General features: G+C 49.6%; 1 protein-coding gene across 1 annotated transcript in view; it reads right to left on the bottom strand.

Moving 5' to 3' along the window:
- The window catches only part of LOC116975667 (mucin-5AC-like), a 516444-nt gene that overhangs the window by 5460 nt on the left and 484567 nt on the right, over positions 1-26417 (bottom strand). Inside the window, exon 13 of the mRNA XM_033024993.1 lies at positions 1114-1209. Coding sequence (XP_032880884.1) covers positions 1114-1209 — 96 coding nt within the window. The remainder of the gene's footprint in view (positions 1-1113; positions 1210-26417) is intronic.

The following is a 26417-nucleotide window of genomic DNA, read 5'->3' as shown; positions in this document are numbered from 1 at the left end:
AGCTTCCTCCTGAGAAACAGAGCAAAGGACTGTGGGAGAAATGGTGAGTGGTGCCGAGAGTGAACAGAAGAGAGAATTGTAAATGAGGCAAGGAAGTCAGAGAGTGAGACAGAGGATCAGGTGTGTGTAAGAGGAATTATACCATTCGGCCCATCGAGTTAGCTCTGCCATTCAATTGTGGCTGATCGATTTTCCCCTCTGAACCCCATTTTCTGCTTTCTGCCCGTAACCTTTGACCCCCTTACACATACAGAGCCTGTCAAATTCTGCTCTAAAAATACCCAATGTCGGCCTCCACCGCCGTCTGTGGTAATGAAACCCACAGACTCACCGCCTTCTGGTTAAAGACCTTCAGTCCCAGCTCCAGCTATTTGCTGCACACACTCCCCCAGTCATCCTGAAGCCACACACTCCCCCACCTCCCCCTGAGTCACGGACTGTGATCTCAGACCACCGGCCTCCCCGTGCCCAGCACCCTGCGCTGGTGGTCAGTCCCGGCTGTAATCCTCAGTGATGTCCCCGTCCACATCCCTGGTCCACACCCCAGCACAACACTGACCCAAACATCCCCAGTGACCACTGATCTCCCCACACCCTACTCTCACCCCCAATCTCACCCCCCTTCCACCCCTTCCCCCCACTCTCACCCCTCCCCCACACTCACCCCTTCCCCCCACTCTCACCCCTCCCCCACACTCTCCCTTCCCCCCCCTCTCACCCCTCTCCCCCACTCTCACCCTCACCCCCACTCTCAACCCTCCCCCACTCTCACCCTTCACCTCCCCTCTCCCCCATCTCCCTCCTCTCCTCTCCCCCTCTCCATTCCGTCACCCACCAAACCCCAGGCCTCACTCACACCCTGTGCTCCGGCTGCCAACCCACCTCACGCGGCCACATGTCCCGCCATCAGACCCAGGGGCTTATGGTTCACGGTGGAAAAGGGCATGAAACGTTCCAGAGATGGGGACACTTTGGCAGAGGGGAGGGAGGAAGACCTGAGGCCGTCATTCACCCGCCCGCTGCACTGTGCGTCCAGCAGGTGAACAGGTCGACGAGAGGGTCCAGGGCACAGAGTGAGAGATTGAATGTCCCCACTGACACAAGACCTGGTACCTGAGGATGTGTCTCCCTCTGGGACAGAAGACGGTTCCTGGGTGGTCTCTCCAGCGGCTGGTCCTCCCGTCTCTTCCTTTGTGGACGTCTCCGGGTCTGGAATAAAGGAATAGAGACGGTGGAAGTGGAAAACAGAAACAGGGCATCAGACTGGGACAGGGGTCTGGGGAATAGATGCCGGGTGTGTGGAGAAACAGGGAGTCACACTGGGACAGGGGTCTGGGGAATATAGAGCCGGGTGTGTGGAGAAACAGGGCATCAGACTGGGACAGGGGTCTGGGAAATAGATGCCGGGTATAACATATAACATATAACAATTACAGCACGGAAACAGGCCATCTCGGCCCTACAAGTCCGTGCCGAACAACTTTTTTCCCTTAGTCCCACCTGCCAGCACTCATACCATAACCTTCCATTCCCTTCTCATCCATATGCCTATCCAATTTATTTTTAAATGATACCAACGAACCTGCCGCCACCACTTCCACTGGAAGCTCATTCCACACCGCTACCACTCTCTGAGTAAAGAAGTTCCCCCTCATGTTACCCCTAAACTTCTGTCCCTTAATTCTGAAGTCATGTCCTCTTGTTTGAATCTTCCCTACTCAAAGGGAAAAGCTTGATCACGTCAACTCTGTCTATCCCTCTCATCATTTTAAAGACCTCTATCAAGTCCCCGCTTAACCTTCTGCGCTCCAGAGAATAAAGACCTAACTTATTCAACCTATCTCTGTAACTTAGTTGTTGAAACCCTGGCAACATTCTAGTAAATCTCCTCTGTACTCTCTCTATTTTGTTGACATCCTTCCTATAATTGGGCGACCAAAATTGTACACCATACTCCAGATTTGGTCTCACCAATGCCTTGTATAATTTTAACATTACATCCCAGCTTCTATACTCAATGCTCTGATTTATAAAGGCTAGCATACCAAAAGCTTTCTTTACCACCCTATCTACATGAGATTCCACCTTCAAGGAACTATGCACGGTTATTCCCAGATCCCTCTGTTCAACTGTATTCTTCAATTCCCTACCATTAATAAAGTATTTATCTATCTATCTATCTATTTATCATGTACGTCCTATTTTGATTTGTCCTGCCAAGGTGTAACACCTCACATTTATCAGCATTAAACTCCATCTGCCATCTTTCAGCCCATTTTTCCAAATGGCCTAAATCACTCTGTAGACTTTGGAAATCCTCTTCATTATCCACAACACCCCCTATCTTGGTATCATCATTGGAGAAACAGGGCATCAGACTGGGACAGGGGTCTGGGGAATAGATGCCGGGTGTGTGGAGAAACAGGGCATCAGACTGGGACAGGGGTCTGGGGAATAGATGCCGAGTGTGTGGAGAAACAGGGCATCAGACTGGGACAGGGGTCTGGGGAATATAGAGCCGGGGGATACTGAATGAGGGACACTGCGGGTCAGTGGGAGATATCACGGTGAATCTCAGTCCACAGATGATCGTCCCAGCCAAGTTATTGATACAGACTGTGACTCACCGGGGCCCAAGCACTGAGCCCTCTTGTACCCACACGTCACTGCTGCCAACCTGAGAATGATCTGCTTATTCCCACCTGTTGCTCTCTGTCCAAAAGCCAATTCTCAATCCATGACAGTGTGTGAACAATTCCATGTGCTCTGACCTTGTTGACCAGCCTCTTGTGCAGGAATTTATTACAAACCCAGAAGTCTCCGGAATGTGAGAGGAACGGGGTGGGGACGGGACGGGCCAGCAGTGTGTGTTGACTGGGCAGCTACACAGGGCAATGATGCTGTGTCTCTGTTGACTCAGGGCGAGTCAGGATCTCACTCCAGACTCGGGTCCCTGCGGGATCACTGATCCTGAGGGTCGGGGAGGGCCGACCGTCTGAAACTGTTCAATCTTCAATCTCACAGTCTTCCTGCAGCCCTCACTCATCCCAGCCTCCCCTCTGCCCCCACTCCGTCCCAGCTGTCCCTCATTCCTCCAATGCCCCACCATCAGTACCCCACACACACACACACACACAGTCACCGTTACCCTCGCCCCACGCTCACTCCCTCATCACTCACTCCCTTCCTGCTCTCACTCCTCTCCTCCAGCTCCCACTCCCCCCTTCTCGCTCTCATTCCCTCCCCGCTCTCACTCTGCCCCCCAGCTTTTATTCGCTCTCACCCCCCCCCCCCCCTCACCTTAAACCCATGTTCTCTGGTTCCTGATTCCACTACCCTGGTAAAAGATTGTACATTCACCCCATTAATTGGAACATATCCCTCTAAACCTGTCCGATCCATGTACCTGTTTAATTGCTTCTTAAACGTTGTGATAGTCCCTGCCTCAACTACCTCCTCCGGCAGCTTGCTCCTTACACCCACCACCCTTTGTGTGGAAAATATCCCTCTCAGGTTCCTATAAAATCTTTCTCCCTCCACCTTAAACCTATGGCCCCTGGTTTTCGAATTCCCCCACTCTGGGCAAGAGACTGTGGGTCCAGGTAATAATGTCCCAGCCTGCTTAACCTCTCCCTATAGCCCAGGCCCTTGAGTCCAGGCAAATCTTCTTTGCATCCTTTCCAGCTTGACAACATCTTACCTATAACATGGTGCCCAAATCTGAACAGAATACACTAAATGCAGCCTCACCAACTTCTTGTACAACTGCAACATGACTTACCAACTTCATACACAATACTCTGACTGATGAAGGCCAATGTGCCAAAATACTTTTTGACCACTCCATCTACCCGTGACCTTCAAGGAACTATGTACCTGCTCTCCAAGATGCCTCTGCTCTTCCCAGAGATCTACCATTCACTGTCTAGGTCCTGCCCATGTTAGACTTCCCAAAATGCAACACCTCATATTTCTCTGTATTAAATTCCATCAACCATTCCTCGGCCCACCTAGCCAACCGATCAAGATCCTGCTGCAAGTTTTGACAACAATCTTCACTATCTGCAATCCCATCCACTTTTGCATCATGTGCAATGTTGCTAATCTTGCCATGTACATTCTCATCCAAATTGTTGATATAGATGACAAACTGTAACGGGCCCAGCACCGAACCCTGATGTTAGGACCTTCAGCACCTCTTCGACCGTAATACTGACTGTTCTCACGACACTTCCATTGACTGCCCCAAGTTCCTCAATCCTCCTATTTCTCGCTATTTTAAAACAGAGGAGATATACTAATTGATGACCTTGCCCATGTCCTGTGGCACCACACAGAGTTGATGTTTTGTTTCCTGATGGGCCCCACTGTCTCTCTGGTTACCCATTTCCCTTAGTTTAGTCTAGTTTATTATTGTCACATGTTCCGGGGTAAAGTGAAAAGCTTTTGTTTGTGTGCTATCCAGTGAAAGAAAGGATAATTACAATCAAGCTGTCCACAGGTAAAGGATACAATGTTTAATACAAGTCTAGTAATCACAAGTCACAGGACTCCAGTCTGTAAAACAACCTTCCTTCCATGAAGCCAATTCCGTATCCAGTCAGCTAGCTCTCACTTGATCCCATGTGATCTAATCTTCCAGAGCAGCTTACCATGCAGAACCTTATCAAAGGGTTTCCTGAAGTCTATATAAACAACGTCTACAACCATAGGTACATATGTCACCCATTTGGTTACTTCTTCAAATATCAATCAATTTAGTGAGACTCGACCTCCCACGTACAAAACCATGCTGACTATCCCTAATTAGCCTCTGCTTATCAAAATGCATATATATCTTATCCCTCAGAATCCTCTCTTACCTCCCACAGATGATCTAACTTACCTCGCACAGATCATATACGCACTGGTCTATAATTTCCAGGCTTTTCTCGTGTCTGTCTAATGATTCAGTTATCTCAGCTCGGGATCCCACAATTTCTTCTCTATTGGAGTGAAATGAAGTGGAGGGCAAGTCAGTGGGTATTTGTAAAGTGGAGATTGACAAATTCTTGATTAGTTCAGGTGTCAAAGGTTATGGGGAGAAGGCAAGACAATGGTGTTGAGAGGAAAAGATAGATTATCCATGATTGAATGGTGGAGTAGACTCGATGGGCCGAATGGCCTAATTCTGCTCATGACTTATGAACTTCTCTCGTTTCCCACACTGTCCACAGATATATTTGATCAGGCCTGGGAGATGTATCCACCTTCATATGCCATAAGATGCTCAAGACATCCTTGACCATAATACAGACTGTCCTCAAGACATCAGCATTACATGTCCCAGGTCCTCCATGTCTTTCTCAATGATAAAAACAGAAGAGAAATACTCCAGGAGGACCTTGTCCATCTCCTGTATTTCCACACATTGTTTACCACTTTGGTTTCTGAGGGACCTTATTATCTCTATAGTTGAGCAGAAGTCTTTCTCTCAAAGTACGTACGTATAAAATATTTTTGGATTCTCTGACCCCTTTCAACCTTCTGCCCCATGGATCACAAACAGTGAGATTAAGCAACAACACATCATCCAAAATAATTCTCAACACTGGTGACCCACATGAATGTGTTCCCAGTCCCTAAATAAATTCCCTATACAATGACAACTGTGGGGCCAAATTCTGCACTAACTCCATCCACAGGTTTGCAGATGACAGCAAGGTGGTGGCCGGATGGAACATGAACAATGATGGGATGGAACGTACGAAGAAGATAAAGAGCTTAATAAAATGGTGGCACGACAACAACATTTCTCACTCAATGTCAGCAAGTTGAGGGATCTAGTTACCGACATCACAAAGGGTGGTGGAGTTTATGCCTCAATCAGCATCAATGGTGCTGAACTGGAAATGTATTAGAGCAGGGTAAAACAGGGCCAGGAAATCGCTCAGGCCGATAGCATTAAGGACAACCCCAAGATATTTTATGAATAGATAAGGGGGAAAAGGCTAACTAGAGAGAGAGTGGGACCCCTCAGGAATCAATGCGGTCAACTCTGTGTAGAGCCACAGTAGATGGGCAAGGTCGTCAACCAGTATTTCTCCTCTGTATTTACTGAGGAGAAAGACAGGAGGATTGAGGAACTTGGAGCAGTCAATGGAAGTGTCTTGAGACCAGTCAGTGTTGTGGTCCAAGTGATGTTGAAGGTATAATCGTGTTTGAAGATAGACAAATCTCCAGGGCCTGATCAGATATATCCGTAGAAATTGTGGGAAACCAGAGAGGAAATTGCGTCAGTCCTGGTTAATATTCACGAGGAGTCTTTAAATACAGGAGAGGGGCCGGAAGACTGAATGGTGGCAAATGTTGTGACTAGAAAGGTCGATGAGGGCAGAGCTTTAGATGTTGTATGAATGGAATTCAGTAAAGCATTCGACAAGTATCCTCATGGTCGGTTGCTCTGGAAGGTTAGATGGAATGGGATCCAAGGAGAGATAGCTGAATGGAGAGAAAATTGGCTTCATGGAAGGAAGCAGAGGGTGATGGTGGAAGGTTGCTTCTCGGACTGGAGGCCTGTAACAAGTGGCGTGACTCAGGGTTCAGTGCTTGGCCCGTTACTGTTTGTCATCTATATCAATGATTTGGATGAGAACATACATGGCAAGATTAGTAAGTTTGCAGATGATACAAAAGTGGGTGGTTTTACCGATAGTGAAGATGGTTGTGAAAAATTGCAGCAGGATCTTGATCGATTGGGCAGGTAGGCCGAGGTGGATGGAATTCAATACAGAAATGTGAGATGTTGAATTTTGGGAAGTCTAATATGAGCAGGACCTACGCAGTGAATGGTAGTGCTCTAGGGAGTGTTGTGTAGCAGTGGGATCTAAGACTGTAGGTGCATAGTTCCCTAAAGGTGGAATTACAGGTAAAACGGGTGGTCAAAAAGGCTTTTAGCACATTGGCCTTTATCAGCCAGAGTATCGAGTATATAAGTTGGGAGGTCATGTTGCAGTTGTTTACGACGTTGGTGAGGCCACAATTACAGTATTGTGTCCAGTTCTGGACACCGTGTTATAGGAAAGATGTTGTCAAGCTGGAAAAGATAGAGAGAAGATTTACAAGGATGTTGCCAGGGCTAGAGAGTCTGATCTCTTGGCAGAGGTTGAGTAGGCTGGAACTCTATGCTTTGGAGCACAGGAGGATGAGGGGTGATCTTCTAGAGGTGTATGAGATCATGAGAGGAATTGATCGGGTAGATGCAGTCTCTTGCTCAGAGTAGGTGAATTGAGGCCAGTGGTCTGAGGTTTAAGGTGAAGGGGAAAATATTTGTTTTTGTTTTTTGTTTTTTGTTTTTGTTTATTTTATTAGACGTTAATACAGTACAAAACAGTACAGTTGAACATAATTTTAGGTGCCAACTATGTCATACCGTAATCCATTCTATGTACAACCTCTAGTTTTATGTTTTGAGAAGGAAGTAAGCAAGACAAGAAATAGAAAACAATAGAAAGGGGAAAAAGAGGAAAAATAGATGGTAGAGAATAGAAAAATGTGAAGTGTGTATATAAAAAAAAGAAAAAGTGGAAAGTAGAAATAGGAGAGAAGGCCCCTTAATAGAGAAATGTTCAAATCTTTATTCGGAGATGTAGATCTATCGAACATGAACTATCGAGCGGCATGAACTGAAATCAGCAATCTTTACGGTACCGCTGCATCACATGATTCCAAAAAGTCGATGAAAGGAGACCAACTCCTTAAGAATTGGTCATATTTATCTATTAGTCGGAGTCTCATTTCTTCAAGGCATGCTATGTCTATCATATTCCTAATCCACATTTTAACAGTTGGTATGGTTGTATTTTTCCAAAATTTAAGTGTCAATTTCTTTCCAATTATTAACCCATAATTTAAAAAAAAATTTTGGTCTTTATTTAAATTGATATCTTCTACTATTATTCCAAATATAATCCATTCCGTTTTAGGTTCTATTGTGGACTTGAAAAGCTTTGTAAATATATCAAATATATCGCTCCAAAATTTATTCAACTTTGTACATCCTACAAATGAATGTGTTATATTAGCGTTTTGAAACAAACATTTATCGCATCTGGGAGAGACGTTTGGATAAAATGTATTCAACCTTGTTTTTGAATAATATAGTCTATGTAATAATTTGAATTGAATTAAATTATGTCTTGCATTAATAGAACAATTATGTGTGTTCATCAGATACTTTTCCAATCTATCCTTCGAGATTTTTATCATTAGCTCATGTTCCCAATCTTCCCTTAGTGCTTCTGTTGAGGGTAATTCTCTATTTAATATCTATCTATCTATCTTTAAAACTGTGTTGCTGCCGCCGTCCAGCGTCCGCCGTCCGTCCGTCCGGCTGCCGTCCGCCTTTCTTCCTTTGACTCCTTGCTACTCCGAAACCAGACGCAGAATCGCCAAGATCTTTTCCATTACGGTAGAGATTTCACTTTTCTTTCAAAGTATCCGCCCCTGATTACATTTCTTCGTGTTTATGTACACATTTTTAATCAAATCCTTCCCCCCCCCCCAATTTCAAAAGAAAACTGCTTCTCACCCATAGAAGCAGCCCCAGCCCCTGGTGAACGTTCCATCGTGTGATGTCACAATGCCCAATGCTCAAAGACATTCTTGCCATAGAGGGAGTACAGAGAAGGTTCACCAGACGGATTACTGGGATGTCAGGACTTTCAAATGAAGAAAGACTGGATAGACTCGGCTTGGACTCGCTAGAATTTAGAAGATTGAGGGGGGATCTTATAGAAACTTACAACATTTTTAAGGGGTTGGACAGGCTAGAGGGTGTGGAGAGAAGGCAGGTACAGGATACTGAGTTGGATGATCAGCCATGATCATATTGACTGGAGGTGCTGGCTCGAAGGGCCGAATGGGCTACTCCTGCACCTAATTTCTATGTTTCTAAGTTCCCCTCTCGTCACCCCTCTCCCTCTCCCACCCATCCCTCTCTCCCCCACCCCCCTTCACTCTCTACCCCTCCACCTTCCTTCTCTCCCCCGCCCCCTTCCCCTACCCCTCGGTCCCTCTTCCACCACTCCCCCTACCCCTCCCTCCCCACTCTTCCACTTCTCACTCCACCCGTTTCCATCACCCACCCCTCTCTCTCCCCCTCCCTTCCCCCTTCTTCCCCACTCTCCCCCCACCCCTTCCCCCTACCCCTCTGACCCTCCCCACTCTTCCACCTCTCCCCCCCTCCACTATCCCTCCCCACTCTTTCCCCCCTCTCCCCCACCACTCTCCCCCTCCCTCCACACTCTACCCCCACCCTCCCCCAACCACTCCCTCCTCCTCTCCGTCCCCATCCCTCCCCCCCCCACACCTCTCTCCCCTCCCCTCCCCATCCCTCTCTCCTCCCCCTCCCCCACCCCTCTCTGCTCTCCCTCTCCTCACCCCTCTCCTCCTCCCAACCCCATCCCTTTCTTCCCCACCCCCATTCCCTCTCTCCCACCCCTTCCCTCTCTCCCCACCCCCTTCCCCCTCCACACTCTTTCCCCTCCCTCCACACTCTTCCTCCTCTCTCCCCTACCCCCACACATCTCTCCCCCGCCCCTCCCTCCTCCCCCTCAACCTTATCCCCTCCTCCTCCCACGCCATCCCTCTCTATCCCACTCCCTTCCCTCTCTATCCCACCCCTTACCTCTCTTCACCTGCCCCCTTCCCCTCTGTACCTCTTCCACCACTCCCCCTTACCCCACCCCTCTCCCACTGCCCCACCCCTCACTCTCCCCGTCCCTCCCCGCACCCCTCTGTCCTTCTTCCATCACTCCCCCTACCCCTCTCCCCCTTCCTCCCCACTCTTCCACTTCTCTCCCCCCTTCCCCACCACACTCCCTCCCCACTCTTTCCCCTCATTCCACCCACCCCTCTCCCCTTCCCTCCCTCCTTCCCTCCCTCCCCCTCCCCCACTTCTCTCCCCATCCCCCTCTCTCACCCCCTACCCCGCTCTCCTTTCCCTCCCAAATCTGTCCCGTTTCCTCCTCCTCCTCTCCCCTCTCTTCTCACCCCTCCTCCCCCCACATGTGTGTTTGGGGGGTGGTTAATGTGAGTGTGATGCCGCAGACCCCCCCCCCCCCCCCCCCGCAAACGCCGTTGGGGAAACAGATCCAACGGGTCTGCACTAGGTCTAGTATTATTATAAAAGTATGATATTAGTTTTTGTGAATCAGCCTTAATATTCATTGCTTCTTCTAAAGGGTCTAAGAATATAGTTTGAAATCTATGTATATATTTCTTCATAAAGTCACATATCTGTATATATTTAAAATATTGATTATTCTTCAGTTTAAAATATTGATTATTCTTCAGTTTAAATTTTAATTTTAAATGTTGAAACGATAACAGTTTGCCCAATTCCTACATATCCCCTACTTGCCTAATCCCCAGTCTATCCCATTGTTGATATGTTTTGTCGATGAGAGATAACGTTTTCTCACAATGGGTGGTGGATGTACGCAACAAGCTGCCAGAGGAGGAAATTATGGCAGGGACCATCCCAACATTTAAGAAACAGTTAGATAGGTAGATGGATAATACAGGTTTGGAGGGATATGGACCAAATGCTGGCAGGTGGGACGTGTGGCTGGAACATGTTGGCCAGTGGGTGAGTTGTTTCCACACTGTATCACTCTATGACCCCATGACAGGGTTAATGAGGACAAGTGAAAATGTGTGAGAGGGTTTGGTACCTGAGGATGTGTCTCCCACTGGGACAGAAGCCGATTCCTGGACGGATTCTCCAGTCGATGATCCCTGGGTGTGTTCCACTGTGGACATCTGGGGATCTGGAATAAAGGAACAGAGGCACGGGAGTGTGGCAACACTACAACAGGCCATCAGACCGTCAGCGGAGTTTGGGAATTGGAGGACTGGGTCTGTGGAGAGAGTTGCATCACCCAGTCTCCTTTCACCCACTCTCCTTCTGAAATGTCTGTCACTCCACGTCACTCCCCTCAGTCCGAGTCGGGGTGAATTTGAGGGATCGGCCACAGTCACAGATTATAGAGCACGGAAACAGGTCCATCAGCCCAACTCATCCATGCTGACACATCTCAGCTAGTTCCATTTGCCCACATATTGACCCAAATTCCTCTAAACCTTTCCTGTCCATGTACATGTCAAAATGACTTGTTATACCTGCCTCAACTATCTGCTCTGTAAAATGTAGAAACAAAGACTGCAGATGCTGGTTTATACTAAAGATAGATATTGCTGGAGTAACCTAGAGGGTCAGGCAATATCTGTGGGTCTGTTCTCACTGAGTTACTTCAGCTTTTTGTGTCCATCTCCAGAGAAAACAATCCAGGGTAATCCAATCTCTCCTTAAAGCTAATGCCCTCTAATCCAGGCAGCATTCTGGTAAACTCCTTCTGCTCCTTGTCCAAAGCCTCCACATCACTCCTGTAACTGGGCAACCAGAACGGCTATAGGGGGGGTGTTCAGATTCAGATTCAGATTCAGATTCAATTTTAATTGTCATTGTCAGTGTACAGTACAGAGACAACAAAATGCATTTAGCATCTCCCTGGAAGAGCGACATAGCAAATGATTTGAATAAATAATAATAAGTGATAATAAGTGTCCGGGGGGTGGGGGGGTGATTGGCAGTCACCGAGGTACGTTGTTGAGTAGAGTGACAGCCGCCGCGAAGAAGCTGTTCCTGGACCTGCTGGTTCGGCAACGGAGAGACCTGTAGCGCCTCCCGGATGGTAGGAGGGTAAACAGTCCATGGTTGGGGTGAGAGAGCAGTCCTTGGCGATGCTGAGTGCCCCTCCGCAGACAACGCTTGCTTTGGACAGACTCAATGGAGGGGAGCGAGGAACCGGTGATGCGTTGGGCAATTTTCACCACCCTCTGCAATGCCTTCCGGTCGGAGACAGAGCAGTTGCCATACCATACTGTGATGCAGTTGGTAAGGATGCTCTCGATGGTGCAGCGGTAGAAGTTCACTAGGATCTGAGGAGACAGATGGACCTTCTTCAGTCTCCTCAGGAAGAAGAGACGCTGGTGAGCCTTCTTGATCAAAGTTGAGGTATTGTGGGTCCAAGAGAGGTCATCGGAGATGTTGACTCCCAGGAACCTGAAGCTAGAAACACGTTCCACCTCCGTCCCGTTAATGTGGATGGGGGTGTGCGTGCCGCCCCTGGACTTCCTGAAGTCTACAATGAGCTCCTTGGTCTTCTTGGAGTTAAGGGCCAGTTTGTTGTCAGCGCACCATGCTGCTAAGTGCTGGACCTCCTCCCTGTAGGCCGACTCATCGTTGTTGCTGATGAGGCCAATCACCGTTGTATCATCTGCATACTTGATGATGGTGTTAGTACCATGTACAGGTGTGCAGTCATAGGTGAAGAGGGAGTAGAGGAGGGGGCTCAGCACACAGCCCTGTGGAACGCCGGTGTTCAGGGTGAGGGTTGAAGAGGTGTGCTTGTCTAACCTAACAGACTGGGGTCTGTTGGTTAGAAAGTCCAGTATCCAGTTGCAGAGGGAGGGGTCGATGCCCAGGTTACCGAGTTTGGTGATCAGTTTTGATGATATAATGGTGTAGAATGCTGAGCTGTAATCGATGAACAGCATTCTTACGTAAGTGTCTCTGTTGTCGAGGTGGGAGAGGGCGGAGTGAAGTGCCGTTGAGATGGCATCCTCCGTACTCCTGTTCTTGCGGTAGGCAAACTGATAGGGATCCAGTGTGGGGGGTAGGCAGCTTTTGAGGTGTGCCAGGACGAGCCTCTCGAAGCACTTGGTGATGATGGGAGTAAGTGCAACTGGGCGGAAGTCGTTGAGGCTTGCCGCAGTGGAGTGTTTTGGCACCGGCCCGATGGAGGTGGTTTTAAGGCACGTGGGGCCAACTGCTTGGGCAAGTGACAGGTTGAAGATGTCAGTCCAGACGTGTCTGTCAGCTGCGCAGCACAGGCCCTGAGCACGCGCCCGGGGATGCCGTCAGGGCCAGCAGCTTTACGTGTATTAGTCCTACTCAGTGCCACAAATACGTCGTAGGGGGTGAGTGTGAGGGGTTGGTGATCGGCAGGTAGCACAGCCTTGATGGCTGTCTCTAGATTGTCCCTGTCGAAGCGGCCATAGAAGTGGTTAAGCTCCTCAAGGAAGGAGGCGTCGCTGGATGTGGGGGTGGTGTTGGAGGGTCTGTAGTCCGTGATGGCCTGGATGCCTTGCCACATGCGTCGGGGGTCGGAGTTGTTGTTGAAGTGCTCCTCAATCCTGAGCTTATGGCAGTGCTTGGCCTTCTTGATGCCCCTCTTCAGGTTAGCCCTGGCTGAACTGTAGGCTCGAGCATCGTGTTGCACGTAAGGTCATCAGGTCAAAGGGCGTGATACACGGACCAGCACAATCCATGTGGAGGACATGGCAGCTTCCGGCATATACTGTTAATACACAGAACACGTACTTTCTTACCCGTTAAAAACCGATGATAAGGTCATTTTTTGCGCTGTAAATAATTGTGGAAATCGGGGTAAGCGTGAGAGACATTTATTCTACTTCAGAATTGCAAAAGTGAGGAGAAATGATGGTAGAGAGAAGCGAGAGCTGAAGGGACAACAACAGCTAAAGTGCTTGGCGAACATTGGCCGTGCAGATATCGAGATTGAAAATATTGGGAATTATCGAGTTTGCTCACTGCATTTCATCAACAGTAAGGCATTATTTGTGTTTTTTCTTGATTCCTTTGGTATCCAAAAACTTTCATGTGATAAATCTGGCTGTAAAATTTTAAAATTGCCCAGGGTTCTCATGTGGGTTTTTACATGCAAAATGAAAACTCTACTGAAGCTAAATTTATCATTAAAAACGAGTGGTGTGTGGAAAAGTAAGTTTTCTATCATTATGCTATTGAGATGTATATTTTGGCAAATAATAAAATGTCCAGACAGCTTAAACACCCACTCCCTTTCAATAGGATATTGTAAATTTGCTGAAGTTGATTATGTCCAATTAACAGCTAACAATTATGCCATTCGTTGGCTTGCATCTGAGTAAAATGTAATTCGAAACACACGTATGCTTGAAATTTTTTTAATGATAAATTTAGCTTCAGAAGCGTTTTCTTTTTGCATGTAAAAACCTACTTGAGAACCATGGGCGATTTAAAAATTTTACAGCCAGATTTATCACATCTGAAACTTTTTAGATACCAAAGGAATCAAGAAAAACCACAAATAATGCCTTAGTTGATGAAATGCAGTGAGCAAATGCGATAATTCCCAATATTTTCAATCTTGATATCTACACGACCAATGCTCGCCAACCACTTTAGCTGTTGTTGTCCCTTCAGCTGCCGCTTCTCTCTACCGTCATTTCTCCTCACTTTTGGAATTCTGAAGTAGGATAAATGTCTTTCACGCTTACCCCGATTTCCATAATTATTTACAGCACAAAAATTGACCACTTTGGCAGTTTTTAACGGGCCCACTACGCTGGAAACAATGGTAAATGCTTACCTGCAGTTCATCGCGTGTACTCCAGTTGGCGTAGCGTGGCAACAGCACGGGTCACGGGTCGTGACCCGACTGCCGTGCAACCTCCCTATAACAATACTCCAAATGCAGCCCAACCAAAGTCCCATGTAAATGCAACATAACTTCCCGACCGCTGACTGCAAGCATAGCCATATGCGACTTTATTACTGTACCTACTTGTGTTGCCACGTTGAGATTGTTAAGGACGTGCACACCAAGACCCCTCTGTTCATCAATGTTCTTCTTGACATTAACTGTATAATTTCCCCTTGCATTTGACCTCCCAGAGTGCAACACCTCACAACCTGTTTGGATTAAACTTCATCTGCCACTTCTCTACCCACTTCAGTAACTGATCTATATCCCACTGTATACTTTGACAGCCTTCCTCACAGTCCGCACCTCCACCTACAGTATATTGGTGTCATCTGCAAACGTACTAACCAACTCACTTATACTTATGTCCAAAAAAATGCCACAACGTGCTGGCGTAACTCAGTGGGTCAGGCAGTATCTCTGGAGGACATGAACTATCCATTTTCTCCAGAGATTCTGCATCATCCACTGTTACTCCAACACTTTGCATATATATATAAATATGGTAATTTACAAAAAAAACAAGTGCCACAAAGTTGTAGTAACATAATGGACACTCTGTGTTGGACATAAGTTTAAGATGAGAGGGGATAGATTTAACAGGAACCAGTGGGGCAACTATTTTCATTCAGAGCGTGGTGGGTGTATGGAACGAGCAGCCAGAGAAAGTGGACACAAAGTTCTGAATAGGTCGGGAAGTCAGGAAGTTATGTTGCAGTTACATAGCACATTGGTTGGGCTGCATTTGGAGTATTGTTATAGCCGTTGTGGTTGCCCCATTACAGGAGTGATGTGGAGGCTTTGGACAAGGAGCAGAAGGAGTTTACCAGAATGCTGCCTGGATTAGAGGGCATTAGCTTTAAGGAGACATTGGACTACCCTGGATTGTTTTCTCTGGAGATGGACACAAAAAGCTGGAGTAACTCAGTGAGACAGGCAGCATCTCAGGAGAGAAGGAATGGGTGACGATTTGGGTCGAGACCCTTCTTCAGACTGAGAGTCAGGGAAGAGGGAGACTAGAGATATGGAAGGGTACGGTGTGAAAACAACAGATCAAAGCAGACTATGACAAGCAAATGTAGACACAAAATGCTGGAGTAACTCAGCGAGACAGGCAGCATCACTGGAGAGAAGACATGGTCAAGCAAATGTTGAACGGTTCATTGTTAGCTGGGGAGGGGGAGGGAAGGTGACAACAAGGCTTAATATCAGTAAAATTAATCTGGAGGACAGTGAAACGAGTCAGGGAACGAGGGTGGGGGAGGGACGGAGAGAGAGGAAAAGCAAAGGGTTATTAGAAGTTAGAGAAATCTATTATTAAACCACTGGGTTGTAAGCTGCCCTAATGAAATATGATTAATTCCTGCAATGAGGGGATTGACATATGAGGAAAGGTTAAGTAGGCTGGAACTCTACTCTTTGGAGTTTAGAAGAATGAGAGGCGATCTCATTGAAACATATAAGATCGTGAGGGGCCTTGATCGGGTGGATGCACCGAGGATGTTCCCAATGATCGGGGAAACTAGAACTAGGGGACATAGTTGCAGAATAAGGGGGGGCTCTTTTAAAACTGAGATGAGGAAGAACTTCTTCACCCAGAGGGTGGTTAATTTATGGAATTCACTGCCCCAGGGAGCAGTGGAAGCAGAAACTTTAAATATATTTAAGACTAAAATAGATGTTTTTTTAGCTGCCAAGGGGATAAGGGGCTACGGGGAGAGGGCAGGGATATGGACCTAGGTATGGTTAGTATAGTAAGACCTGAGTGATCTCCTGGACAAGTGTCGATCGCCTGGATTGGGGTCGGAGAGGAATTTCCCGGATTTTTTTCCCGAATTGGACCTGGATTTTTATCCGGTTTTTTGCCTCCCCCAGGAGATCACGAGGTTCTTGGTGTGGAGAGGGGTGATAGCGGTATAAAGGGGAGGGTAGTGTCTTGTGTTCTGTGTCTTGTGTCTACTGTTTGTGGGTAAGTGTGTCTGTTTAGTGTTCAGCCATGAGCGAATGGCGGTGCGGGCTCGACGGACCTGGTGGTCTACTCTCGCACCTACTTTCTATGTTTCTATGTTTCTATGAGGTGTTGTTTCTCCAATTTGTGTTGGGCCTCACTCTGACAGTGGAGGAGGCCCAGGACAGAAAGGTCAGTATGGGAATGGGAGGAGGAGTTAAAGTGTTTAGCAACCGGGAGATCTCGTTGGACTTTGGCGGACTGTGCGGAGGTATTCAGGAGGTGTTTTCTCTGGGTTGTCGAGGCTAAGTATAGAGCAGACAGAAATATATAAAATTATGAAGCAATGATGGGGTAGTCATTTAAAACTTTTCCCCCAGGGTGGAAATGTCAAATATTAGAAGGCACAGGTTTAAGATACAAGGTGCAAAGTTTAACAGATGTGGGGGGCAAGTCTTTTACACAGAGGTGGGGGCCTGGAACGTGCTGCCAGAAGTGGTGGTGGAGGCTGATACGATAGTGGATATGACGTTTTTTGGTGAGGCATGTTTGTATGCAGGAAATGTAGGGATATGGATCACGTGCAGGCAGAGGTTTAAATTGGCATCATGTTCGGCACGGACTTTGTGGGGTGATGGGCCTGTTCCTGTAATGTCCTGTTTAGTTTAGTTTGGAGATACAGCGTGAAAACAAGGCCCTTCAGCCCACCGTGTCGGCACTGACCAGCGATCACCGCACACTAACACTAAACTACACACTATACTACACAGCAGGGACAATTAACCTACAAACCTGAACGTCTTTGGTGTGTGGGATGAAACCGAAGCACCCAGAGAAAACCCACGCAGGTCACGGGGAGAACGTACAAACAGACAGCACCCATAGTCAGGATCAAACCCGGGTCTCTGGCGCTGTAAGCCAGCAACTCAATGGATTCCTGGCCCATCTCCCCAGACTCCCTCCGGCCACCTCCACGCCAATACCAGACCTCCCACTCCCCCTCCACACTCCCCAGCACCAATCTTCCAGACCTCCCCCTCCCCACTCCCCAACATCAGCCTCCGCTCACTCCAGAAATCCGCCTCACCTTTTCCCAACCTCCCTCCACACCCCAATTCCAAGCCTCCTCCCACAAACACCCTACTCCCCATCTGATCCCCCACTCCACTCCAAACGCCTTCCTGTCCATTACAGACCCCCTCTTCCCCTCTCTCTCTCCCGATTTCCTCACCCCACACCCCAGCCTCTCTCCTCCATCTCCTCGATGCCAATATTCCTCAAGTCACCCTCCCCTGCCCTTTCCCCACCAGCACGGACGTTTGGGGTCAGAAATATCAATACCTGATGTCAGATAAAAACCATCAATACTTGAGGTTGTATCTGGTTCTGGGACGGTGGACACATCCTTCCGGGGTTCAGCTGTTGTTTCCTGGGGTTCAGCTGCTGTTTCCTGGGGTTCAGCTGCTGTTTCCTGGGGTTCGCCAGTTGGCATGGAGGCTGGATCTGTAATAAAGTGTGGACAGACAGTGGGTGTAGAGTGGAAATAATCCAGCATCTCTGCGGGATGGGAGCAGAGGGAAGTGCACGGCCGACACCAGTCTCTGGTGACACCAACGGTCCAGCCCTCTCCTGCACCGTGTATCCTGACACCCCCAGTACATCCCACTCCACAGTGGAGTGACCGTTACTGCCTCCAAGCTCCTCCACCCCACACACCTCACACATTGGGTCCCTCCGCTCGCCCCTCCCTGCCCTCTCACCTCCTCCTCTACCCTGCCTCTCTCTCACCCACCCTTTCCCTCTCTCCCACCCCCTCTGTCCCACTCCACCCGCTCCCTGCTTCCCCCTCACCCCCCGACTCACTCGGTCTCAGGCGAGGGGAGGGGAGGGGACGGTTCGGTCCTGGGGCGAGTGAGGGGAGGGAACGGCCTGGTCTCGGAGAGGGGAGATCCTTGGGGGAGGGGATAGGGGACGGCTGAGGTTGGGGTTCGAGGAGTGGTCTTGGTCCGGAGGGAGGAGAGGTGAAGACTCGGTCATTGGGGAGGGGTTGTGGGTCAGTTTGGGTCCCTTGAGGGGGGTGGGGGGAGTATAGAGGATATCTCGGTCCCAGGGAGGGGGTCCCATGCTCGGTCCCAGGGGGCACAGTGAGGGACACTGCGGGTCAGTGGGAGATATCACGGTGCATCTCAGTCCACAGATGATCATCCCAGCCAAGTTATTGATACAGACTGTGACTCACCGGGGCCCAAGCACTGAGCCCTCTTGTACCCACACGTCACTGCTGCCAACCTGAGAATGATCTGCTTATTCCCACCTGTTGCTCTCTGTCCAAAAGCCAATTCTCAATCCATGTCAGTGTGTGAACAATTCCATGTGCTCTGACCTTGTTGACCAGCCTCTTGTGCAGGAACGTACTAAATGCTTTCTGAAAATCCCCCACAGCCCAGTCACTGGTTCCCTCATCTGTTCTACTGGACGTGTCCTCAATGTGCTCCAGGGACAACAGTGTCTCTGCTCAATCCTCAGATTATTTCACCACATGTCTGTTACTCCAGTAATACCCCACTGATCCAGCACGCTCGGTACAATGGTGGTGCCAGCCTTTCAAGAGTCTCGGACCGTATTCCTTTAACACTCTTACACATCACACAACAGAATCATCCATTTCCACTGAACCCGACTGGTTTAATGTGAAGGACACAAAGTGGTGGAATAACTCAGTGGGTCAGGCAGTAGTTCTGGGGAACATAGATAGGTGACGTTTCAGGTCGGGAGCCTTCCTCACACAAGCCTGAACATCTTTGGAGTGTGGGAGGAAACCGAAGCCCCCAGAGAAAACCCACGCAGGTCACGGGGAGAACATACAAACTCCGTGCAGACAGCACCCATAGTCAGGATCCAACCCGTGTCTCTGGCGCTGTAAGCCAGCAACTCTACCGCTGCACCACCGTGCTGCCTTTTTCTATGTTCCATGCTCCCCACCACTGATACCTGAGCTTGCAGACCCTGCTGGGTCACTAGTTAAACCCGGACCAGAGTCTCCAGTCCCTGCTCCCTGGGGTTCCAGAGTTGTGTCCAACGGTGGATCTGGAAGAAGAGAGAGGAGGAGGGACAGGGAGGGTAAAAGAGTAAAAACACATTGAACAGCTGATCAGGAGGGAAGTCGGCTGCAGAGACCAAGAGTCACCAGTCCGTGCTGACAGCAACACACACCAAATCTCACAGGTCCCACATCTCACCTGGAACATTACACACTCCTCCAACACGCTCCACGCCACGCTTCCTTGTTCCTCCTCGACTCTCCTACAGAGCTCTATCCCTGGATCCTGACTAAATCCATCCTTTTCCCGACTCACTCACACCCCTCACCCAATCCGTGCACACGCTCACTCGCTTCACCATTCAGCCCCCGCCCCCGAGTGTCAGTCAGTCACCAAAATACATTCTCCACAAGCTCTCCACTGACTTTCCCCCTCCTCCCGCAATCTCCAGTCACCCATTCACTCCTTAGGGCAGCACAAGGGGCAGCGGTAGAGTTGCTGCCTCACTGCGCCAGAGACCCGAGTTAGATCCTGACTAGGGCTGCTGTCTGTGCGGAGTTTGCACGTTCTCCATGTGACAGCGTGGGTTTTCCCCGGGTGCTCCGGTGTCCTCTCACACTCCAAAGACGTACAGGTTTGTAGGTTAATTGGCTTTGGTATAAATTGTAAATGTCCCCAGTGTACAGGATAGTGCAAGTGTACGGGGATCACTGGTCAGAGCGGAATCAGGGTCGAAGGACGAAGGGCCTGTTCCCGTGCGATACCTGCCCTTCTCTTCCACGATACTCACATTTCTACTTGCCCTCCTCCCCTCTCCACCCTGTCCCACATCCACCCTCCCCTGGGGTCCATTCCCACCAATGGATTCCTGGCTCATCTCCCCAGACTCCCTCCTGCCACGTCCACCCCAATACCAGACCTCCCTCTCACCCTCCAAACTCCCCAGCACAAACTTTCGAGACCACCCCCTCCCCATTCCCCCACTCCAGACTTCCCTCTCCCCACTCCCCCACACGCACCTCCCCTCACTCCAGGCCTCCCCCTCACGACTCCCCAACATCAGCCTTCGCTCACTCCAGAAATCCGCCTCGCCTTTTCCCAACCTCCCTACACCACCCAATTCCAAGCCTCCCCATCTGATCCCCGTCCCCACTCCACACCCTCCTGTCCATTACAGACCCCCTCCTCCCCTCTCTCTGTCCAGATTTCCTCACCCCACACCCCAGCCTCTCTCCTCCATCTCCTCGATGCCAACATTCCTCAAGTCACCCTCCCCTGCCTTTTCCCACCAGCACGGACGTTTGGGGTCAGAAATGTCAATACCTGATGTCAGATAAAAACCCATCAATACCTGAGGTTGTATCTGGTTCTGGGACAGTGGACACATCCTTCCGGGGCTCAGCTTTTGTTTCCTGGGGTTCAGCTGTTGTTTCCTGAGGTTTGGGTGTTTTCTGGGGTTCAGCTGTTGTTTCCTGGGGTTCCCCAGTTGGTACGGAGGCTGGATCTGTAACAAAGTGTGAACAGATAGTGGGTGTAGTGTGGAAATAATCCAGCAGCTCTGCAGGATGGGAGCAGAGGGAAGTGCACGGCCGACACCAGTCTCTGGTGACACCAACGGTCCAGCCCTCTCCTGCACCGTGTATCCTGACACCCCCAGTACATCCCACTCCACAGTGGAGTGACCGTTACTGCCTCCCAGCTCCTCCACCCCACACACCTCACACATTGGGACCTGTCCCTGCATCACTCCGCTCTGCTCCCCACACCCTCTGCTCCTCATAAGTGTGTTACAAAACTTACCTTCAGCGGTGCTGCAGTTCTGCCACTGGCCGTGTGTGCAACTTTGGTGCCTTTGAGAGGGGGGTGGGATTAAAATGCCATTTACTCCTGCCTGTTGGGAATCGATCTTTCTCAGGCTGTTAAACTGCTGAAGAATAATTGATCCGACTTGCGCTCTCTGAAGTTTTTATAAACATCGCTGGACAATTTAATAGCAGAAGTAAAATAAAAATCGTCTTCTAACGCCGTCAACGCCGACAACGGGTCGGATCTCGTGTACGGGACAAATAAAGGTAAGCCGTTTATTTTACATATAAACTTACTTCTTAGAATTACTTTAATCCAAATTTTACGTTGCGAAAAGGGGATTTAGGCCCCATATAAACCGGCAGTGTTTTTCCTGCCGATATGTGGTTTAAATTCACCGCAAACCACAACGTTCCAAATGATCGCATTCCCCAAAATCTCACTAGCAAGATGATTTAAATGGCAATTAATTTACGGCAATTAAACATTAAATTCCTTCCATTTGGCCTATAAATTAATGACAATGAGATTTAAAAATCATGCTATTTTGTGATTCTTGTGAGAATGTTATTTGGACACTTAGGGTATTTAAAAATGTTAACCTTTTCTTAAGAAATGGATAGATGATTAGATCTAGTAATTTAATTTTGTAATTAGCTACAATTAGGTAAGTAACTAATTATATGCTTTAATTTCAGGTCATCCAAGTAAGATTGTTTCATATTTGTTTCAGAATGCTTCAATCTAAATTAACAGAACATTTCATTCAGTTCTCTTAAGAACTTTAAGAAAGTTATGGGCTTTTGACTGTCCTCGATCACAGCTTTTGAGTTAATTCACTGGAGAAGCAATAGGGAACAAGATGCTAATTCAGAGTATGAAAATGGCCATAGCTTTTTTAATACTGAAGATATGAAAGTGAATTAGGTGTCAAATTAAACTTATTTTAATGCTATATCTGATAGGATAAATTGCAGACTTGATTTTTAAAATCTCAAAATGTTGTAAGATTGCTACTCCTCACCCCCATCATTCCCATCGTCACTCTGCCCTCATTCCCCTCCGCTCGCCCCTCCCTGTCCTCTCACCTCCTCCTCGGCTTTGGTATAAATTGTAATTGTCCCCAGTATACAGGATAGTGCAAGTGTACAGGTATCACTGGTCAGCGCGGAATCAGGGTCGAAGGACGAATGGCCTGTTCCCGTGCTATACCTGCCCTTCTCTTCCACGATACTCACATTTCTACTTGCCCTCCTCCCCTCTCCATACTGTCCCACATCCACCCTCACCAGGGGTCTGCTCCCTCCAATGGATTCCTGGCTCTTCTCCCCAGACTCCCTCCTGCCACCTCCACCCCAATACCAGACCTCCCTCTCCCCCCTCCACACACCCCAGCATCACCCTTCCAGTCCTCCCCCTCCCTACACCCACCTCCCCTCACTCCAGACCTCCCCTTCCCCCTTCCCCACTCCCCACCATCAGCCTCCACACACTCCAGAAATCCGCCTCACCTTTTCCCAACCTTCCTCCACCCCCCAATTCCACGCCTCCTCCCACAAACCCCCTACTACCCTTCTGATCCCCCTCCCCACTCCACACACCCTCCCATCCATTACAGACCCCTCCTCCCCTCTCTCTCTCCAGATTTCCTCACCCCACACCCCAGCTTCTCTCCTCCATCTCCTCGATGTCAATATTCCTCAAGTCACCCTCCCCTGCCCTTTCCCCACCAGCACGGACGTTTGTGGTCAGAAATATCAATACCTGATGTCAGATAAAAACCATCAATACCTGAGGTTGTATCTGGTTCTGGGACGGTAGACACATCCTTCCGGGGTTCAGCTGTTGTTTCCTGGGGTTCGGGTCTTGTTTCCTGGGGTTTGTGTGTTGTTTCCTGGGGTTTGTGTGTTGTTTCCTGGGGTTCAGCTGCTGTTTCCTGGGGTTCGGGTGTTTCCTGGGGTTCAGCTGCTGTTTCCTGGGGTTCCCCAGTTGGTACGGAGGCTGGATCTGTAATAAAGTGTGGACAGACAGTGGGTGTAGTGTGGAAATAATCCAGCATCTCTGCGGGATGGGAGCAGAGGGAAGTGCACGGCCGACACCAGTCTCTGGTGACACCAACGGTCCAGCCCTCTCCTGCACCGTGTATCCTGACACCCCCAGTACATCCCACTCCACAGTGGAGTGACCGTTACTGCCTCCCAGCTCCTCCACCCCACACACCTCACACATTTAAAACAATATTTTTTTTTTTCCGTAAATGTTTTTTATTAGATTTTTAAAGAAATGTACAATTTACAAGGGAAGGTAGAAAGCTCAACCAATTTAGAAAACACTTAAACAAAATTATCAATTTAAAATATTAACATTTTAATCTATAATATATTCAACCTACTGCGGTGACTAGCGTTCACAGAAGGCCTCCACAGTCCCCATGGACACCGCATGTTCCCTCTCTAGGGACACACGGGCACGGACGTAACCCCGGAAAAGTGGCAGGCAACCGACCGCTGTGCGGCCATCGACTGCCCGCTGCCTGGACCCGTGAATGGACATCTCACACATTGGGACCCGTCCCTGCGTCACTCCGCTCGGCTCCCCACTACCTCTCCTCCTCACCCCCATCATTCACATCGTCACTCTGCCCTCATTCCCCTCCGTTCGCCCCTCCCTGCCCTCTCACCTCCTCCTCGGCTTTGGTATAAATTGTAATTGTCCCCAGTGTACAGGATAGTGCAAGTGTACGGGGATCACTGGTCAGCGCAGAATCTGGGTCGAAGGACGAAGGGCCTGTTCCCGTGCTATACCTGCCCTTGTCTTCCACGATACTCACATTTCTACTTGCCCTCCTCCCCTCTCCGCACTGTCTCACATCCACCCTCCCCTGGGGTCCGCTCCCACCAATGGGTTACTTGCCCATCTCCCCAGACTCCCTCCAGCCACCTCCACCCCAATACCAGACCTCCCTCTCCCCTCTCCACGCTCGCCAGCACCAACCTTCCAGACCTCCCCGTCCCCACTCACTCACCCCCACCTCCCTTCACTTCAGACCTCCCCCTCCCCACTCCCCAACATTAGCCTCCGCTCACTCCAGAAATCCACATCATCTTTTCCCAACCTCCCTCCACCCCGCAATTACAAGCCTCCTCCCACAAACACCCTACTCCCCTTCTGATCCCCCACCCCACTCCAAATGTCCTCCCGTCCATTACAGACCCCCTCCTCCCCTCTCTCTGTCCAGATTTCCTCACCCCACACCCCAGCCTCTCTCCTCCATCTCCTTGATGCCAACATTCCTCAAGTCACCCTCCCTTGCCCTTTCCCCACCAGCACGGACGTTTGGCATCAGAAATATCAATACCTGATGTCAGGTAAAAACCATCAATACCTGAGGTTGTATCTGGTTCTGGGACGGTGGACACATCCCTCCGGGGTTCAGCTGTTGTTTCCTGGGATTCGGATGTTGTTTCCTGAGGTTCAGCTGCTGTTTCCTGGGGTTCGTGTGTTGTTTCCTGAGGTCCGGTTGTTTGCTGGGGTTCAGCTGCTGTTTCCTGGGGTTCAGCCATTGTTTCCTGGGGTTCAGCTGCTGTTTCCTGGGGTTCGGCTGCTGATTCCTCGGGTGTGGCTGTTGTTTCCTGGAGTTCAGCTGTTGTTTCCTGGGCGTCAGCTGTTGTTTCTTGGGGTTCAGCTGTTGTTTCCTGGGGTTCAGCTGTTGTTTCCTGGGGTTCAGCTGTTGTTTCCTGGGGTTCAGCTGTTGTTTCCTGGGGTTCAGCTGTTGTTTCCTGGAGTTTGGGTGTTTCCTGGGGTGCAGTTTCCTGGGGTGTTGTTTCCTGGGGTTCGGGTGTTGTTTCCTGGGGTTCAGCTGTTGTTTCCTGGGGTTCCCCAGTTGGTACGGAGGCTGGATCTGTAATAAAGTGTGGACAGACAGTGGGTGTAGTGTGGAAATAATCCAGCATCTCTGCGGGATGGGAGCAGAGGGAAGTGCACGGCCGACACCAGTCTCTGGTGACACCAACGGTCCAGCCCTCTCCTGCACCGTGTATCCTGACACCCCCAGTACATCCCACTCCACAGTGGAGTGACCGTTACTGCCTCCCAGCTCCTCCACCCCACACACCTCACACATTGGGACCCATCCCTGCATCACTCCGCTCTGCTCCCCACTCCCTCTGCTCCTCACCCCCATCATTCCCGTCGTCACTCTGCCCTCATTCCCCTCTGCTCGCCCCTCCCTGAACTCTCACCTCCTCCTCGACCCTGCCTCTCCCTCACCCACCCTTTCCCTCTCTCCCACCCCCTCTGTCCCACTCCACCCTCTCCCTGCTTCCCCCTCACCCCTCCGGCTCACTCGGTCTCGGGCGAGGGGAGTGGAGGGGACGGTCGGTCCTGGGGCGAGTGAAGGGAGGGAACGGTCTGGTCTCAGGGAGGGGAGACCCCAGTGGGAGGGGATAGGGGACGGCTCAGATTGGGGTTCGAGGGGTGGTCTTGGTCCGGGGGGAGGAGAGGTGAATACTCCGTCATTGGGGAGGGGTTGTGGGTCAGTTTGGGTCCCATGAGGGGGGGGCGGGTATAGGGGATATCTTGGCCTGCCTTTTTCTATGTTCCATGCTCCCCACCACTGACACTTAAGTTTGCAGACCCTGATGGGTCACTAGTTAAACCCGGACCAGAGTCTCCAGTCCCTGCTCCCTGGGGTTCCAGAGTTGTGTCCAACGGTGGATCTGGAAGAAGAGAGAGGAGGAGGGACAGGGAGGGTAAAAGAGTAAAAACACATTGAACAGCTGATCAGGAGGGAAGTCGGCTGCAGAGACCAAGAGTCACCAGTCCGTGCTGACAGCAACACACACCAAATCTCACAGGTCCCACATCTCACCTGGAACATTACACACTCCTCCAACACGCTCCACGCCACGCTTCCTTGTTCCTCCTCGACTCTCCTACAGAGCTCTATCCCTGAATCCTGACTAAATCCATCCTTTTCTCGACTCACTCACACCCCTCACCCAATCCCCGCACACGCTCACTCGCTTCACC

This window comes from Amblyraja radiata, chromosome 7, assembly GCF_010909765.2.
Source record: "Amblyraja radiata isolate CabotCenter1 chromosome 7, sAmbRad1.1.pri, whole genome shotgun sequence".
Classification (NCBI taxonomy): Eukaryota; Metazoa; Chordata; class Chondrichthyes; order Rajiformes; family Rajidae; genus Amblyraja; species Amblyraja radiata.
This window is presented reverse-complemented; position numbering and strand designations above follow the sequence as displayed.